General features: G+C 35.4%; 2 protein-coding genes across 16 annotated transcripts in view; both read left to right on the top strand.

Moving 5' to 3' along the window:
- Positions 1 to 17,479, top strand: part of SLC4A7 (solute carrier family 4 member 7) — a 112,839-nt gene extending 95,360 nt beyond the window's left edge. For 4 of the 5 annotated variants that reach the window (XM_049628917.1, XM_049628916.1, XM_049628921.1 and 1 more), the window contains 5 exons: positions 870 to 1,043; positions 5,620 to 5,751; positions 8,252 to 8,349; positions 11,508 to 11,615; positions 13,464 to 17,479. In XM_049628917.1, coding sequence (XP_049484874.1) covers positions 870 to 1,043; positions 5,620 to 5,751; positions 8,252 to 8,349; positions 11,508 to 11,615; positions 13,464 to 13,545 — 594 coding nt within the window. In that variant the 3' untranslated portion in view covers positions 13,546 to 17,479. The remainder of the gene's footprint in view (positions 1 to 869; positions 1,044 to 5,619; positions 5,752 to 8,251; positions 8,350 to 11,507; positions 11,616 to 13,463) is intronic. The other variant, XM_049628919.1, reaches the window with a different exon arrangement.
- A 1,916-nt stretch (positions 17,480 to 19,395) lies between these two features.
- Positions 19,396 to 19,754, top strand: part of NEK10 (NIMA related kinase 10) — a 223,549-nt gene continuing 223,190 nt past the window's right edge. For 3 of the 11 annotated variants that reach the window (XM_049628909.1, XM_049628912.1, XM_049628913.1), the window contains exon 1: positions 19,396 to 19,710. The gene's annotated coding sequence lies outside the window, so the exon portion shown is untranslated. The remainder of the gene's footprint in view (positions 19,711 to 19,754) is intronic. The other 8 variants (XM_049628911.1, XM_049628915.1, XM_049628914.1 and 5 more) reach the window with 5 other exon arrangements.

The following is a 19,754-nucleotide window of genomic DNA, read 5'->3' as shown; positions in this document are numbered from 1 at the left end:
TAGAGGGACTCCCTGAAGGTTCTTAACTAACTGAGCAACAGAACCAAGACTGGAACCCAGTGCTTTTCCTACTCTGTCTTGCTTATAATACTTCCTGGAAAACAAGCCTGATGAAATTTAAAGATTTGAATTCAGTCTTTGTGTAAAACATTTAGCTCATAAAGCCCTGTTAGTACCACATGCCCACTTCCTATCATGAAAAGCATGTTGTCTGAAGTTGCAAGCAACATCTTATTTTTTTCAGTAGTCCTGGATCTCCTCCTCCACTGGTCAAGAAATGATCTCATTAACTCACTTGCCTCCCCCCTGCTTTACAACAGTTTTGTGAGGTAGATAGGTCTGGTCTTACTCCTAATTTATAAATGAGAAAATTAAAGCTCCAAAAGACCAAGGAATTTGCTCATAGCTTTCTTTCCAATGGGTAAAAAATTGGTAATTGTACTTCAGGCTGTATTCATAGACTTGATTATGTTAAAGTTGGAAAGAGCCCTGAAAATTGTTACCTTTATTGTACACATTAGAAAACAAGTTCGAAGAGATTAAATGACTTGCATATTTGCTTATAGCAGACACATTTATCTAAATATTTTAATCCTCCAAATTAAGACACTTTGGTTTGAGTTTTCTCATTAAACTAATTCTGTTAGTTCAAAATGATTGTTGATACCCTTTCCCCATTCCACCCTGCTGGGTCCAGGGCTTCTGTACTGAAACTTCTCCTATACTCTCAGAACATACCAAGGAAGTTCTAGTTTAAATCACAAAACTTAAGGTTTTGTGTCGAATGTAATTTCTTTTCCTAAGTAACAGAAATGATATTTTTGTTGACTAATTGTCTTGCTTTGTTTTGTTCTCCATTCAATACATAGTTCTTTGACCGTATAAAATTATTTGGAATGCCTGCTAAGCATCAGCCCGATCTGATATACCTTCGCTACGTGCCTCTCTGGAAGGTCCATATCTTCACGGTCATTCAGCTTACTTGTCTGGTTCTTTTGTGGGTGATAAAAGCTTCAGCCGCTGCGGTAGTTTTTCCCATGATGGTAAGGTTGTTTTGTTTTTGTTTGTTTTTTTCAGACTTTGTCACTATTTATAATAATTACAGATCAATTTACTTATTTATGTATTAATCATTAATTCTGTTGAACACAGTAATTATTTTACTAACATTTATATTAGTAATATAATGTAGTAATGTATTAGTAATATTTACCTATGAGAAAGAGAATAGCCCATTTTAAGCACCATAGGTGTTTTGAAATATGAATTGGCCCTTTCTAGCTATTAAACCAGTCACTTTAGAAACCGAATTCGCTTGTTATTTTCTAAAGTTTGTTTGTTTTGTTTTTTTTAGTCCTTGGGCTGTAGAATGCTGTTTTTTTTTAAATTAAAAAAAATTTTTTTTAATGTTTATTTATTTTTGAAGGAAAGAGAGACAGAGTGTGAGCGGGGGAAGGGCAGAGAGAGGGAGACACAGAATCCAAAGTGGGCTCCAGGGTCGAAGCTGTCAGCACAGAGCACGACGTGGGGCTCGAACTCACAAACTGAGAGGTCATGACCTGAGCTGAAGTCGGTCACTTACCCGACTGAGCCACCCAGGCGCCCCCTGTTTTGTTTTTTTAAGTAACTTTCAGAATTTAAGATGTTTATGGAACAAAGATGATAGCCAGGTATGAAAAGCAAAGCAACCAAAACAACATATTTCTTTTATAGAATATGTTTCAGTACATCTTTCTCAGGAATTGAGACCCAGAAGTTAAAAAAATTTTTTTTAGATCATATTAATAAGACAGTATTGTTCACTAAATTATCATAGAATATCACATTTTGCAAATGGGGAATATTCATCCTTTTGTAAATACCGTGTAAACATTGGTTAGTACATGGCCACAAAGAAAATCTTAAAAAATTAAAAAGCTTAAAAATTATCCAGGTAATATTTCCTGATCACAAATAAATTACATTGCAAATGAATATTGAAAAACACTAAAGATATCTTAAGTATTTAGAAATTAAATGCTGAAATAATCCCTGGGTAGAAAATTGAGTTAAACATTGTGGGTATTTCAATGGAGAACTTATAACAAAGTCTGTGAGATACACCTAAGATATACCTAAAGTTGTAGAAAAATGTATACCTTTCACAATATATATTATTAAAGAAGAACTTAAACGCAACCAATTTTTTTATTTGTAAATATCCATAATAAATAAATTGCTTCCAAGCTTGAGTAAAGAAGAAAAAAAGAGCAAAATATACAAGATTAAGAGAGAGAAGAGATGCATAACCATAGCTATGGAGGAGATATGAGGGGCTTTAAGAAAATGCTACATGAATCTATAGGAATAAGTTTGAACATCCAGAGTAGAGGTTGACAAACTATTTCTGTAAAGGGTCAGATAGTAAATATCTTCAGCTTTGTGGGTCATAAGATATATAGGCACTTCTATAACAGGAGAGAAATGTCCACAGTTTCTTATTGTTGAACTCTAAAAAGTAATTGTCCAGTTTTTTTAAGTGAAAGACTACTAATGAGAAAAATGAAATTCTTTCTCATTTGGGATAATTTTTCTGTCATTTAATGAGGTTCAAAGTTAGTGTTCCCTATTATCAAATCAATTCCAAATGTTCATCTTTACGAACTATTCTTAGGTCATAGTCCATACAAAACAGGTAGAGCCAGATTTACCCAAGGGCTGTGGTTTACCTACCACTGATCTAGAGGAAATGGATTAGTTCCGTTCTATACATACATTTCTGGGAGTTAACCCAAAGAGAAGTATAAAATCTATGCATATGTAGAAGTCAATTGCGCACAAGACTGGGAAAATGGTTAAAGATCTGCTCTTGGATCCTGGGCCCCAGATGGGTTAACAGCAGAGATTTAAAGAACAGTTAGTTTCAGTACTTCTTAAATTATTCTAAACCAAAGGAAAAGATGGAAACTTCTGCATTTTTTGGTCATGAAACACTAGCAAGGTCTTAATACCAAAGCCCAATAAAGTATGAAAGAACGATGGTGACTTCTCAGTTACCAATATAAGTGTAAAAAATCTGAAGATATTAACAAATAAATAAATTTATAGTGTTTCTATAAGTAATATATGATGTTTAAATAGACTGGGATACTTGAGCAGCAAGCAAGAATTATCAACATAATTAAAGGTAAAAAGACTTTTTATAAAATGCAGTCACTGAATAAAAATTTATAAATGAGTTTTAATATAGGGAAGCCAGCTATTATTATTATTTGATATGAATTGAAGGTTCTAACTATGATATAAGAATAATATAATAATTGGCAAAAAGAAGAGATAACATTATTTGTCAGTAATGTGATTATATACTTATTAACTCAAATGACTCAAATTAAAAAAAAAAAGACTAAAAGCTCTAATAGAATTAATAAGAATTTTGTTAGGGCAGGTGGTTACCAGAAAACCATTGGCTTAACCAAAGAAATGTATTATATGATAGCTGTGGATCCTAGAAGTCTGAAATCAAGGTGTGGATGGGGCCCTCTAAAACCTGTGAGGCAATCCTTTTTGCCTCTTCCTAGTTTCTGGCAGTTTGTTGAAAATCTTTGGCCTTCTTCGTGTTGCAACTGCCTAACTCCAAACTGCCTTTGTTGTCATGTGTTCTGTGTATCACTGTGTCTTTATAAGACCATTTTTGAGGACACTGGACATATTGTATTAGGAGCCCACCCTACTCCAGTATGACCTCTTAATTATATCTGCAGCAACCCTATTTCCAAATAAAGTCACGTTCTGAGGTACAGGGGGTTAGGATTTCAATACATCTTTCATGCGGGACACAATTCAACCGATAAAATGTGGAAGTACATAAAATTAAGACCCAAACAAATAGGAAGATATACCATGTTCTTTATTTTTGCATTCTTAGTATTGTAAAGATGTCACTTCAGGAATGAGTTGTATGAGTTTATTTGCATGTGTTTGTGTGTATGTGGGGAAGTTGTTGTCAGTGTGAACTGGGTAATTTTAAAGCTTATGGAGAAAAATAAATGCCAGAGTCACAGATAACAACATGGATGGTAGAAGTGTTCTGTGTGTTGTTCGGGTGTAGGTTTCACAAATATGTACATGTGTCAAAAGCATCAAACTGTACATATGATATTTTTCTATTTTAATGTAAGTTGCATATTAATAAAAAAGTAAAGGTGTAATAAATACCAGAGGAATAACAAAACAAAGATAATTAAGAATTCCTGGCGGGGTCTGGGGTGAGGGAGGGACTTGATTGTTCCTATGCTGCTACCATACTGTTGTGATAACTAAATATTTAAAATTTGCTGTCAGGTGAGGGCAGCTAACATAGTATGGAATTGACATGGGCGTAGACATAAATCAGAAAAATAGAATTTATCAGAATATATGTGAGAATTTACCACTTGAATACCATAAGTGGGACATTTCATTAAAGATGATAACTCATCTACATGGGAAAATGTAGTATATAGTCTTGGATGATTTGACTCTGAATGGAGAGCTAAGGTTGCTTCCTTACTCACTACCTTATTCAGAAAGAAACCATAAATGAATTCAAGACGTAAGTGTTAAAATGTAGTAGAAGATTTTGAAGAATATTATATAGTCCAGTGATTGAGGATAACTTCTCAAGATAGGGAAACCCAACTGTAAAAGGAAGAAAGATCTATTTAACCACATGATAATTAAGTGTTTTCTATGAATGTAGTAAATAAAATCGTATTGTGAATTGGGAGAAAGTATTTGCAACACATAAGGCGAATAAAATGCCTTTATCTAAACTACACAGAGGTCTTACGAATTCATGAATAAAAGTCATAAAAAAGCAATTGAAAAACAGGGAAAAGACAGTAATAAGGAAGATGGTAAGAAGAAAGGGAAGAAGTCCAAATGGTCAATGAACATTTGCAAACGTTTCTTCAACCTTAGTAGCAGTTAAAGGAAAGCACATTAGGGGCGCCTGGGTGGCTCAGTCGGTTGAGCATCCAACTTTGGCTCAGATCATGATCTCGTGGTTCATGGGTTCGAGCCCCACGTTGGGCTCTGTGCTGACAGCTCGGGGCCTGGAGCCTACTTCAGATTCTGTCTCCCTCTCTCTCTGCTCCTCCCCTGCTCACAGTCTCTCTCTCAAAAATAAATAACGATTAAAAAAAAATTTTTTTTTAAATAAATAAATAAAGGAAAGCACATTATATAATTGAAAAGTTTAAACCTGATATTGGGAAATGGATTCTCTAATGCATTGCTTAGGAGATTTTTAAAATTGTATCTATCTATATAATGTGTATAATTTAAAGTCATAAAAATTAATAATCTTGTTTTACTGTGAAGATACTATGTATGCTTAATTTGCTTTCTAATTTTATGCAGAGTGCAAGCGATTTATATAGGAAAATATTAAAAATGCTATTTTTAATATCTTTTCTTTGAGCAGGAAGTTTGAAAGATAAATAGGTAACTCACTTCCTTTGACATAAGATGGTATATGAAATGATTTTTAAATAAAATACATGCATCACTTTTTGGTTATTTATCATTTGATACTTTTTTTCTCTTCAAATGATATAGTTAATTTTTAGTTAATATTCTCTCCTCCACTTTTTTAAGGTTCTCGCATTAGTTTTTGTACGCAAACTCATGGATCTGTGTTTCACAAAGAGAGAACTTAGTTGGCTTGATGACCTCATGCCAGAAAGTAAGAAAAAGAAAGAAGATGACAAAAAGAAAAAAGAGAAAGAGGTAATAAGACCAGAGTTTTAAATTTACACTATTCATTGTTGCTTAATACTTCGTACCAAGTAGCAGGCACTCTTATGGTCACTTTACAGGAATCAGCTCCTTTAATCCTCCTAAGAACCTTATCATTATGAAGTGTAGGTACTTTTGTCATTCCCAGATTACCTATAAGGAAACTGAGGCAGAGGGAGGTTAGTAGGTAACTCGTCCCAAACATAAGTTCTTACCCATTTTACCAACTTGCCCCCTCAAAGCCCTGACCCAAAACCAGCCTTTTAAAAATTACGTATCTAGGGGCGCCTGGGTGGCTCAGTTGGTTAAGCGGCCGGCTTCGGCTCAGGTCATGATCTCACGGTCCGTGAGTTCGAGCCCCTCGTCGGGCTCTGTGCTGATGGCTCAGAGCCTGGAGCCTGTTTCGGATTCTGTGTCTCCCTCTCTCTCTGCCCCTCCCCCGTTCATGCTCTGTCTCTCTCTGTCTCAAAAATAAATAAACGTTAAAAATAAATAAATAAATAAAAATTATGTATCCCATGTGTACTTAATTAACAGTGACAGAATTTAGCAGTGTTAAAACATAGGTAACAGAAATCTTAAATTCATAAGTACATTTTAGCGTACATTTAAATTTTAACATTTTAATTTGACATCTACGTAATGACAAAAAGGACTTTAAATATCATTTTACGAAAAGTACAATTAAGCTCAAAATTACTTTTTCCCCCTAATTTTTGAGAGAAAGCAACGTAGTATATACCTTATATTGTGTAGTATTTACGAAAATGAGTTTATTAAACTTCATGGACAAATATGTTTAAGGCTTGTTGGTATTTTTTTCATAGTTTGGATTAATTATGCAGTGCTGATTTATGGCAGAATTGCTGGCCTTATGATTACTTTTTAAGAAAAATCATGACTCTTTAATCAGGATACTAATTGGAAATACTGATTTGAATGGAGTCTCCAGAATTTTTTAAAGATTCTTGTTTCCTTTAAAACTATATTATATGTGCAAATGTTGATGAGCTTTTGGTGAATTTTCAAGTACGGTAGAATTTATTTATGAAATACTTAGGTTAAAATTGCCTGCGTATTATTTTCTGTATTAAGTCGGAATAAGGGTCAGTGTGTATAACAGGAGACAAAAGTACAGGGGGCTTAAACACAAAGAGCTCCTGGGCTCAGGTAGAAGAAGTCTTAGAAGAGGGGTGAGCTAATATGACAGTTGCACCGTCCGGGCGCTCCTGGGCTGCGCTCTGCCGTCCTCAGCACCGTTTCCATACTCAGCATCCCCTCCTAGGTCGAAATGGATTCCAAGCCGGAGCTGTCATATTAGCATGAGAGACGGCAGGAAGGAGGAGGGGGGATAGGGTGAGAAAGCAAAACCTGCTCTCCCCTTACTGTCCTGTTCTAAGGAGTCTCTCCAGAACTGTCATCCAGTAATTTATTTGTGCATCTCATGGCCACATGGAGTTGCAAGGGATGCTGGGAAATTGAGCTTTGGGTTTTGGGGGTTTTTTTGATGATGACTTTTTAATTATTTTTTTTTACTGTTTATTTATTTTTGAGAGAGAGAGAGAGAGAGAGAGAGAGAGCGAGCGTGCAAGCAGGGGAGGGGCAGAGAGAGAGGGAGACACAGAATCTGAAGCAAGCTCCAGGCTCCGAACTGTCCGCGCAGAGCCCGATGCCGGGCTCAAACTCACAAACTGTGGGATCGTGACCTGAGCCGAAGTCGGACACTTAACCAACTGAGTCACCCAGGCGCCCCATAACGCTGACTTTTTAAAAGCTGGGCGTGTTGCCACCTTCAAATAGTGGGATTTCTGTTGTTAAGAAGAAGAGTGTGAATGCTCTCCCAGTCCATCCAGCCCTGCCCCCAGTGATTATGACGTCATGATTTTGGGTCATGTCTCCAATAGAGGTTGCTCTCCATCTGGGGTGACATTTCTCCTCTGGGGTCATATTTCAATGTTTGAGAAATTTTTCATTGTCAGATTTGGAGGGGCATCCAGTAAGTGGAGGCCTAGGATGCTACTTAACACTAGGACTAGTGTTACTTACTTACTAGTCCTAGTAAGGAGTGCCCCTTACTACAGAGAACTGTTTGGCCCTGTCAGTATTGCTGAGATTGAGAAACCCTTCCTTTACAAATGAGGTTTTGCTTACAGTGTATTGTAATGAGATTTCACAGAATTTTATCTCTTGTTCTGTGCTAATAATTGATAATAAAATTTATGTAGCTAAACTGATTTTTAAAATAGTATTAATGGTTAAACTTAAATGAACGTTATAAGCATTTACAATTTAGTCTTTCCAAATGGTTGTGTTCTATTGTGCCATAAGTATATGTTTCTAATAGTAAAAGGACTTTTCCAGCCATGGCAAATATGTTATATTTAAATAATATTGTCAGTTTGGGTTTCCAGTTCTTGAAGATGTTACATAGTAATTGGTCCTCCTGGAAATATTCTGGGAAAAGTAATCTTTTTGTGTATGTGCCCTGAAGGAAGCTGAACGGATGCTTCAAGCTGATGACGACACTGTGCACCTTCCATTTGAAGGAGGAAGTCTCTTACAGATTCCAGTTAAGGCCCTGAAATATAGGTGAGATAAAACTTTATCTTGTAAAATGTATTTTGTATACACTTCAAGTACATGAATAAACCATGTAATGCTTCATTAAAGTAGCGATCTTTATTTTATTTTATTTTTTTTTAATTTTTTTTAATTTTTTTTCAACGTTTTTTATTTATTTTTGGGACAGAGAGAGACAGAGCATGAACGGGGGAGGGGCAGAGAGAGAGGGAGACACAGAATCGGAAACAGGCTCCAGGCTCCGAGCCATCAGTCCAGAGCCTGACGCGGGGCTCGAACTCACGGACCGCGAGATCGTGACCTGGCTGAAGTCGGACGCTTAACCGACTGCGCCACCCAGGCGCCCCGATCTTTATTTTTAAAAAGATGACAAAACTGGCATCTAGCATATCGACTAACCGGGGACTTCGTGAATTCGAAAGGGAGTCGCAAGGCCCTTCCCTTCGCAGGTGATAGGCCAGACTTAGACCAGAACATTAAACCAACTCACATGCCAAGCAGACAAGAGCTACTTGTCTTGTATCACTCCTTCTGTTTTAATGAAGTTTAAAGTCAGAACACAAAACTCAAAATAGTCCCATTCTTTCAGTAGTATAGGTTTTTCCCTTCTGTCCTTTATTGGGGCTGTGTCAGCGTGTGCTGAAAGATGAACGTTGGTAATCCATTGTCTGATAACCTTCCAAATTTTGACTATGTGTAGAGGCCCCGGAACTCTCCTACTTTGCAAAGATGTGACTTGACTATTGTCAGTGAGGGCTCATGTCACGGACAAGTTGCGTTTCATACATAGTTTATAATGTATGACTTCAGTGGTTTATATGTAAATTTAAGAACCAAAGATGGTGGTAAATTCTGTCTTTAAATTCTGTGTACTTTTTTGTAGTTTTAAAAGAATTAAAGTCTATATTATTTATGCACATATCTGATTTCTGGTTCCACATTTATTCTATTTCTGATTAGCGCTTGATAGTAGAAAAGTCAGGTATAGAATGTATATAGGTTCCGTTTAATAGAAAAGGTTTGTTGGTATTTATTAACTTCAGATTTTTTTCATTTTTAATTAATCTTTATAGTTTTTATAGATGTTGTATTTAGACTTGTACATGTTAATTCGTTTTGATAGATGACTTCATAAGTAATGTTCCCTCTATAATTTTTACTGTTAATTTTCATCGTTGGTATTAAGTACTCTGTGTCACCTTTCATGATTTTCCCTCAAATCTTTCTTATGTTCTTTAAATTAAATGCCAAGTATAGATGTCTTGATATACACAGCTATAGTGCTCTGCTTTGCTGGGTTCTGTAAATGTTTGTTCAATGAATTAGTGTATTAATTTTGTTGGACTTAAGACTATAGGAGCGGCCATGATGGTTATTAGTGACTCATCAATTTGCTGAAATTATTTGCCACTTCGTCTCTCTAGTCTGCATTATCCCTTTCTCAGTATGATTATACACGGGCCTTGACAAATTTAAGTGGAATCTATACTTACACTGTCTGATATTTAACAAAAAGGATGGTTATCTGTACATATACTTTTGTCTCTTTAAGTGATGGCACAGGCCATGATAAATGCTGCTTTGCTTAAAATTTGGTCATCAGGAATGCCAGAAATCGGCTGATCTGTTTATCTGTCATATTTTATAGTCTTACGTAGCTTTGGATTACCTGCCATGAAAATCAAATGAGGTAATGCAGGAAAACATTTGGAAACTGCAAAACTCCGTTAAACATGAAAGGAAGGGATTTTTTTTCCCATGTAGTTTTATTTTGGGGAATAACAAAACATGTACTGTCTTCAGAAAAGTCTTAATTTTTAGTAATGGGAAAGTTCTTAGAGGAGGACATTTTGAAGCTAGGAAGTGCTTCAGGAATGTCTCCAGTTATTTGAAGTTGGCAACAAACCAAAGAAATGTTTAGTCACAGTAGGTAGTTTCAAGTTGGAATGGCTCTGCCATTGTGAATTTGGGCCTTCAAATTTTTTGCACCTTAAAAAAATTGACTTGGTAAAGCACCTTTTCCTAGAGATTCTTTAAGGACCATGTTACACTTCTCTGCAGTCTTATTTCTTCATTTATTTATTTAAATAAAGTTTATTTATTTATTTCTTTAATGTTTATTTATTTGAGAGAGACACACACACAGAGTGTGAGTGGGGGAAGGGCAGGGGGAAAGAGAATCCCAAGCAGCCTCTATGCTCAGCTTGGAGCCTGACATAGGGCTTCAGATCATGATCTGACCCAAAATCAAGAGTTGGACCCTTAACCCACTGAGCCACCCAGGCGCCCCTGCAGTCTTATTATTTTAAGCGATATTGGATTTAAAGTGTGAACAAAGCTAGCATTTTTCTAAAGGAGTGCTGTTTAGTCATTTATCACATAGCTGCCATCACATTGTGAATTTAAGGTCTAATTTGACATTTGTGCTTGTCACTTCTATGCATGAAATGTTACTTTTTGGTGAAGGAAAAAGGCTTGCAAATATATTTCTATTAACTTCATAGCACTTTCCTGTGACTTGTGACTGATAACCTCGAGCCCCAGATTATTTATGGATATGATCATTATTGGATTCATCTCAAAGGAATGTTGCAATATTTTATAAAGACATGGAATGGTTACATTTTTCTCTTACAATGAAAGGACAGTATTTCGTTCTTTTGATTTTGATTTTGATTGCCTTTTCAACCATTCTTTTTAAAGGTTTTGTTAAAAGCTATTAAAAATCAGTTTTTTTAAAAAAAAAATAATCTCAATTTTTCTTTCTTTAACTGGGGATATTTATTTGATGAGATTGAGATTTTTGCCAGGTATGAAAGTTTTCTAATTGTGTTGAGGCTATATTTTTTATATTTACAAGCACATTAATGTAGTCTTTTATGTTATTTCAGTAATACGTTTAGAGCCAAGATGATCATCTTTGGGCATCATTGCCAATTTATAATCTTAACTCCTAGCTTTGATTATGCAGAAAGATACAATGCTTCGTGATATCTTTATAACAGAACTATATAATTCTGATGTTTTTCTAGACCTTGGTTTAAGTGCAAGACAAAGAGCTTTCTCAGTTTTAAGTTGATGAAGACAAATATTATATAGTCAAGAGCGACAATATTAATGCTTTTGCAAGTACTGAATACTAACCAAAAAGTATATTTGTTCTTTAGTGTTGATCCCTCAGTTGTTAACATATCAGATGAAATGGCCAAAACTGCACAATGGAAGGCACTTTCCATGAATACTGAGAATGCCAAAGTAACCAGGCCTAACACGAGGTAGCTGTAACTATTTACGCATTTTCTAACCGTAGCCGATTTTCAGTTGACTTCTGCCTAGATAGCTATTTAATAAAACCATTACATTTAACTCAATCTGCATAAGTTTTATTCTCTTAACAAAACCAGCCCTTTTCTCTTCTTTCCTTCTTCCTTTCATCTGTCTATCCATCATTTCGCTGAATACTGGAAATCAGATATAAGTGCCAAAGAAGTTATTTTTTTAAACTCATCGTTGCCTATTTCCAAAAAGAATTTGAGCCATTTTAGAATAAAAGTGAATATCACCTATGGTAATATGGAATAAGTATATAAAAGATCAGAAACCATGTACAGAAAGATAATTATTAGGGGTTACATAAATTCTATAATTGGACGCTCCCTCAGTCATTCTTTCTGATGGTCCAAGCAAAAAGACAGACATGATTGTTTTCCTTGTTTGGTTTTGTCTTGTTTTGTTTTAGCCTGCCATTTCTTCAGGTGAGGTAAATGTTTTCCTAGAAGATAGTTGGAAGAAATTTAATCCATGGATATAACGGTCAGTCAGTTTTATAAGGGAGCATGGACTCCATAACTATTTCATACCTCCTTCCTTAGATTTTTTGTTAGGTGCCCAAGGGTACTTGATTCCCTTGGGTCTGTAGAGAAATGAGGTGTTATCCAGCAGTGTACTCAGTCGTTCATACTCAGCAGGTATTCTGTGTCACTTTGGACCAGACTCGTTTTGTGTCAGTGTATTCTGCTTGGATATCCAATCAAAACTTTTCCAGAAAAACAATCACTAGCTGTTCCTCATTAGCTACTATCTTTCTGGCCACTGTCTTTTGATAATAATTGGTTAAGTTTTGTTCATACCTTCCTTACCTCTTCTTAGAGCTTTGCTCCTACTTAATCTCTATCCTTTTTTTTTTTTTTTTTTTTTTTTAATCATTTCTTGAGTTCCGATTCTCTAAGCTGGACTAAGAAGTCAAAGACTTCTGTCTTTGATCTTAAAAGTTTTTAAGTTTAACTCTTTGTCATTTTGTATATTCCATGCAGCTAGAATTTAGCTTGATATTCTTTTTACTCTTAATTTTCACACCTTGTCAGCACTCGTGGCTGAGATTATTTTGATAAATGTAAAGACCTTACAATAATATTATTGTATCTTTTATATTTCTGCCTTTCATTCAGGTTGTTCCTCAAGTCAAAATCAAAGGGAAAGAAAGACAGTGTTCAGGTTATGTCATTTAACAGAAAAATGTTTGGGGGTCCTTCTTCAGTCTTATCTGGAGAAGGCAGCAAACCACAGTGTATTTTCATTTATGAGTTAGTCAATTAAATCTGTGTACATGGAATCATTGTATTTGATAGTAACTTGAAAATATAAAATAGATGTGTTCTGATCTTATATTTGTGAACCAAATTTGGGAAGAGAAAGTTTGTAAATGTGTTACATTTTGCAGGAAGTTGTTTGATGCTTATCTATATTAGCAAAGATCACTTTTTTTTTAATGGATTTGTCAGTGAAATGTCACATGCTACAACTGTTTATTTATAAAGTAAAATTAATAAACTTAGTCATAAAATGACCCATTTTAAGAAACTCCTCTTCACTTGTAAGAAAAACATTAATTTCAGTAGCAAACATATCCATTGAAAAAAATCTAAGAATTTTTAATATTTGTCTTTCCTATCAAATTTACTGATATGAAAAGAAAGCAATAAAGTAACAAATAGCAAGTCATTAGTTTATAGTATTTATAGTCATCTCAAAAGGGTGATTATGGATGCTAAGTGTTGGCCGTGTTTAGAATGTAATATGTATCCATTTCAAAATCATTTATTCTCATTCTTTGTTTTAAATAGCCCTGAAAAGCCTGTCAGTGTGAAAATAAATTTTGAAGATGAACCAACAAAGAAATACATGGATGCTGAAACTTCATTATAGAATTGAACCAAGAGGAACTATATATATAGCTATTCAGCTATATATATATTTTATTATATGTATATATATAAAATGTGTGTATTTCATGTCACTATATATAACAATATTGTACGTCATGCTATTTAATGCGTGACTACTGAGTTTTTGAGGTAGTGTCTGAAGTTTGCTAGGAACACCATGGAGACTGTGTATATGATGAAATAGTCTCTTAGAAATGAGGTACATGGTTCTTAACTCTTCAAATATTTATTTTGTTGGAAAAACATTTTGTGTTCTGCGGTAGAAAGATGTGGGGAAATGCATTCAATCTGCTTTCCTTGAAATCTCTTTGTCCATCAGTGGTAATTCATACCAACCTTAAGTGACGTACTTTGTCCATATATTTATAATTTTTACTTGAGTTACTAAAAATTTTTGCATATTATTTCACTTCTGTTCGTTCTTTATGGGAAGAACAGGGAGTCTTTATGCCAGTGTTGTGGGACAAATGTAACATGTCACGGCTTCTCTGCATGTGTGTTTCATTTATGCAGATAATCTGTATGTTTCATAAGCAGTGGAGATTTCTTGGCTATAAAGGTGGAACAATAGAAATTTTCTAGCTAAGAACTATAGTTTTGACATTTATGTTTTTAAAATTTATTTTAAATCTTAAAACTCCACATTTAGGTTTATATTCCGATAGACAAGTAAAATTGCAGGTGATTTTATAATTTAACCTATAGCAGTCATAACTTTATGGATTTTAGAAGCTATAAAATGCAAATTTCTAATAGTTAAACTTTGTTGCCTTTGTAGAAATATTTTCTGAATCCTAATGCTTTATCAGAGCCCAGAATGCCCACTCTGTTCTCTGCCTTTGCTGTCTTTTACTTAAAATGTGGTTTAGTTTGTATCAGGTTCAGGTCCTTGATTATTTTTTTATTGCAAGTAATATGAGGAAATAATCAGGAGTCAGAATTCTCTTAATGGGTTTATGATCAGTATTACTTTATTCTAAAGAATTACCTTTCATTTTCTTGTTTACGTTGTTATTCTTTCTATTGTATAGATACTATTTAATAGATTGTTATGTGATTGCATTTTAAAATATTTTATTTATTTTAATTGATATACTTAAATATTATATAAACATTTGAAAAGATAACAAATACAGAGTAATTTAAATTGTTAATGTAAATAGTTGGTGCTCACTTGCATTTATGGTTTATTATCTGAAAGCAGTTGACAGATTTTACATCTTTGATATAAAGCACTGCCATATTTGTATTTTAAAAGGAATTTAGACATTTTATGTATAGCTCAGATTGATGGCATTCTTTCTAGTTTGTGTTAGTATTGTTGTTTTTGCTTTTCTGAGCTGCCTTTTTAACTTCTAGCACATCTTTTTAGCCATCTTTTATATACTCTTAGCTCTACATGAAATAAATAAATGTTGTTCTTGTTAAGCCTGTAGGACTGGATGAATGGGGTTGTGAAACTGATTTGGCAAGAGGATAATTTACAAAAACCAAATGAGTATTGAGAAGCCACAGAGAGAAATAGCAAAATTGCGACATGAATATTAAGATGAAAATTTTAATGAAATTCCAATGCTCCCTTTAATCAGTTGTAATTAAGGTACAAAAGTATGAAAAGTTGATCTTATAGAGGATCGTGAGGAATGCCAAAAGCTGATATTTTAGCAATTCTGAAGTGTTTTTCATCTGTTCTAAACTACTTACTAATAACTCAGATGTCATTTCCCATCTGAGACCATATTGTCAGATTCTAGTTAAAATAAGGGATTTGACTTCCGCTTCACATGGGAATTTGGAAATGTAGCTACGTTTCTTTAGAAAACATAGCCGGCATCATTTGGTACTGCCTGCCGAAGAGTTTTAGACTCTGTTGGCAATCGATAATTGAGTATTACCCATGGTGCTTGTTATTCTTCGTGAGCTTGCACTGAAATGATTCCTGTTTATCCACAGCAGCATAATCATTTCCAAAGACCCCAGTATTTGCTGCTACATTTTATAAACTCCCCTGACGGACCTGAACAAGGGGGATTTCCTCACATCATTTCTTTGTGTCTGGACACCATAGGGTTCACAAATGTTCTTATTTTACAGGAAGGGGTTTTAAATTTTAAACTGAAAACTACCTGGCATCATAGTGTTTCTGTAATTTTATTTAATTATGTATAGTGATAGTCCAGTGCCAGAAAAACCATGACTTGCAAAATACGTTGCACTCAAAATGTTTTTGCTATGTTTCTAATTGTCAATGGTTTCTGCTTTCTTTTGACTACTTGACTTACAAAATGATCTGATATGACTACTCCATTGAAGAGCAAAGGTAACTCATGTTTTTTAAGTAATTAACTGCTTGTTTTACGTGGTTATGATATTTTTCCACTGTTTTTGAAAAATAGCGATCGTGGATAGTGTTCATTGCAAGACAAGTGAAAAATATAATTTACTACATATATTGATTTTTAAATGTTGCCTTAAATAGGTGTAAATGAGCAGTAGTAATTGCAGTGTACTGATTTACCTCAAGGTGCAAAATAATTAAACCTGTACATATTCCATTTACAAAATAAATTAATATAAACAGCCCTGCACTTTCTTAGATGCCTTGGTTTCCAGGATGGAACTTAGTGCTACTGAATATCCTGGCTACAGAGCCACCTCAGGATTCTCTTCTCTCCACCCTGTTTTATTTATTGATAGATGTCTGTTTACAGAGACTATAATAAATCCTGATGTTGACCATCTGAAATTTACTTTCTTTTTGAATGCTATTTCACTCTAAAATAGCAGCTTTTGAGAAAACAGTGAGCTAACTTCCTTATGATAAAAGGATGATTCTGTATGTTCTCTAATAATATTAGGTATGTTGAAGTGAAGCATACAAACTTTCTAATGGATGTGTGTGTGTGTGTGTGTGTGTGTGTGTGTCTGTGTGTGTGTGCACGCGCGCAAATGATGTTAAAAATCTTAAATCTCTTAAGTTGTTGAAAAAAGCTGTGGCGTATCAATGTTCACATTTGCCAAGTCTTTGTAAAACATGTAGGACAAAATTTATGTGCTAATGCATGTGTTTATAAAGCAGATTTCTTTACCATTCAGAAAGATTAACTTTTGCTTTCTCCATCCAAAAAGCATTTGTTTCTTCCTCGTACTTTATGTATGTATATAATAGCTTTCTAAGTTTTTCCTTTCACAAAGACAGGTTCAAAATTCCTGTAAAACATAAAATGATGTCTGAAACTGAGGTATTACACGGGAGCTTGCTGTCTTTCGAGGATCATATCACGGACATCAGTTCTGTAAACGCGCTCAACAGTTTGGACATGTGAATCCCGTTTTAAAGTGCTCAGATTTTGGATGTGTAAGCCATTGATATAACGTTGTGATTCAAACATGATTAAATCAAATAATGTTCTGAATTTTATTTATGTAGATTACATCATTGTTATCATACACAGTACAGATATGTGAAGTGTCTTTTGGTTTAGTCCAACAATTATTTATGTTTTAGAAAGTAAGCTTAAAGATTGTAAGGACATTGAAAATTTAAAATAGTGTTCAGAATTCAAAATTTGACAATTTTAATGTAAAGTCGGGTTTTTTTTCTATCATATCAAAAAGTAATATAAGTATCAATAATAGGAAAACATATAGTTGGAAATGGAATCATCTACAGATCATTTTTAAACTTTAATTTAATTAGCACATACCGACTTCTACAGTTGACTTATAGCAATTGTTAAACCCCAGTGTTTTTTTAAATCAGATTTTTGTGCATTGATTTTTGTGTTGTGGCTTTTCTTTTGTTGCTTTAATATTAAAAGTTTGGGGTGTTTTGTTTGTTTTGTAGGGGAGTTATCTTCTAATGTTTACTATGTTTAAATAAATAGAAATTGAATTTTATTGTTCATTTATATAATATTTGATAGCTTGGTATAATTTCACAGTACAGTTCTAATTTTTATGACTTTTATAATTACAATGATAATATTTTCTTTTGTAATAAAATCCAAGGTAAATCAAACATTTAAAATGTAGAACTGGGTATTTTTCATTTATATGAAGTACAAGTCTCTACCAAGTCTATAATGTGAATGATCCTGCCTTTCAAATTTCTTTCATAATTGTTAGAAGAAAACTATTTTTTAGAGATGTTATTGAAGTTGAAAGAGCAATAAAAGTCTACTGAACTAGTTGTTGGATATTGTCTTTGTACTTTGTTTATTAGAATTGCTGCGTAGCTTCTTCATGTGGAGGGATGGGGGTGAAGGAAAAATAGGTGATTTCTGTTTCCTGCTTCCTAATATTCATATATTTCAGTAAGGAGACAGAAAAGAAGATGAAACAAAATATTATGTGTTTCACAATGGCTTTTTGCTATTAAGAAATATTAAAATTAAATCCCTTTAAGAATAGACTGGTTCATTATTTAAGACACATCTATTTAGAATTTTGCAATATGATGTGGAATTAACACACGTCACATTTCATGATGTGCAGTGAGTGTGTAAATTCTGAACTCTCTCAGACTGAAGACTTGGAGGTTTTTGTTTATTTTTAATGGCTAATTATGATTTAAAAAATTTTTTTCCTTCTTAAAATTTTTGAAAAAATTATTTCAGAGAGGGCATGAGTGGTGGGGGTGGAGAGAGGGAGAGAGAGAGAGAGAGAGAGGGTGCACATCTCAAGCAGGCCCCATGCTCAGCGCATGAGCGTTTTGGGGGCGCCTGGGTGGCTAAGTCCATTCAGCATCCGACTCTTGGTTTTGGCTCAGGTCATGATCTCACGGTTCATGAGTTCGAGCCCTTCATTCGGCTCTGTGGTGTCAGCACAGCTTGGAATTCTCTCTCTCCATCTCTGCCCCTCCCCTGCTCTCTCTCTCTCTCTCTCTCTCTCTCTCTCTCTCAAAACAAACTTAATTTTTTTTTTTTAAATATTAAGTTTTGGGAGATGTAGTCACTGCACTAATTGACTCATTGGTCATTTTGAGCAATATTAACATGAGATTGAGTAGGTCTTATATTTGAAGAAATATGGAGCATCACTGTGGATAAAATTGGGCTCTGGATTCAAACTGTGTAGGTACTACTGCACAGAACTGTGTAGAATCGTGTAGGTTCTACCCTGCCTGCGTCACTTAGCCAGCTGTGCCAGTAACCAGCCCGGCAGCTTAAGAAACTTACATCTCCATTTCACACTTCTAAACTAGAATGAAAAATAATGACTACCAGACGATGTGGTGGAATAGTGAAATAGTGTGTGTAAGAGGAGCACTGAATATTTTTCATTTTTTAAAGCTTGATAATGGGAATCCTCTTTTGAAAGCTTTAATGACATTGGTTTTTGTTTTTGTTTTTGTTTTTGTTTTTTCCCCAAGAAGCTTCAGACCTTCACAAAAGGTGAAGAGACGTGCCTATGCTAGGTGAGCGGCACAGATGTCTTGAATGCCAGGTCCCTTTTATTTTCACAACACCCTATTCTCATTGCCTGAAGTGTGCAGTGCACTCGAGTAGCCAAAAATGTGTCCCCGCCGTATGCAAAGCATGTAGTGTTGATCCTTTCAAACTAACCTACCCTTTGCTTTGGGAGAGAATTGGTTTTCGTCCATAGCACTTCTTGAAACTAAGATGAAGCAGCTCTTTTCCCATTTTACTTCACCCATTTTACTTCAAATGCAAAAGGTTGGGCACGCCAAGTCCAGGAAAATCCACCGAGTTGAGGAAGCCTGTCCCCAGGCTAGTAGCTCTCGGTCCGGGTGACTGGCTGCTCGCTCCAGCTTGCAGCCTTGGGGCTAGAACCTGCGCGTTCCATGGTTGCTACGGTAACCCTGGGGCAGGTGTCACCCGTCGCCATGGCGCTCGGTACGCCGCAGCACGGCTGTTCCTGATTGGCCGAGGCGCACCGGCGCAGCGGAAGAAGAGGTGTCGGCATTGGCTCAGCCGGCGCCGGTTGGTGGCCTAAAGCGGGATTTGATTGTGCCAACGGTGCGGCCGGCGGTGCAGTCCCCGGGGTGGAGGGGACCGGCGGTGGGCTGGGGGGTGGGCGGGGCGGGCCACCCCCCGATCCGGAGCCGCCGGTGGCAGCAGCAGGGACGATGAGGAAGAGGACTTAGAAACTGGCCTACAGGAGGGACGCTCCCTCAGGCGCGGTGAGTGGGGCGGGAGCGGGCGTTCCTCTGCGCCGGCGCGCGGT

Source organism: Panthera uncia, chromosome C2 (genome assembly GCF_023721935.1).
Source record: "Panthera uncia isolate 11264 chromosome C2, Puncia_PCG_1.0, whole genome shotgun sequence".
Taxonomy (NCBI): Eukaryota; Metazoa; Chordata; class Mammalia; order Carnivora; family Felidae; genus Panthera; species Panthera uncia.
Note: the sequence above shows the minus strand (reverse complement) of the source record. Positions and strands in the feature narration are given on the sequence as shown.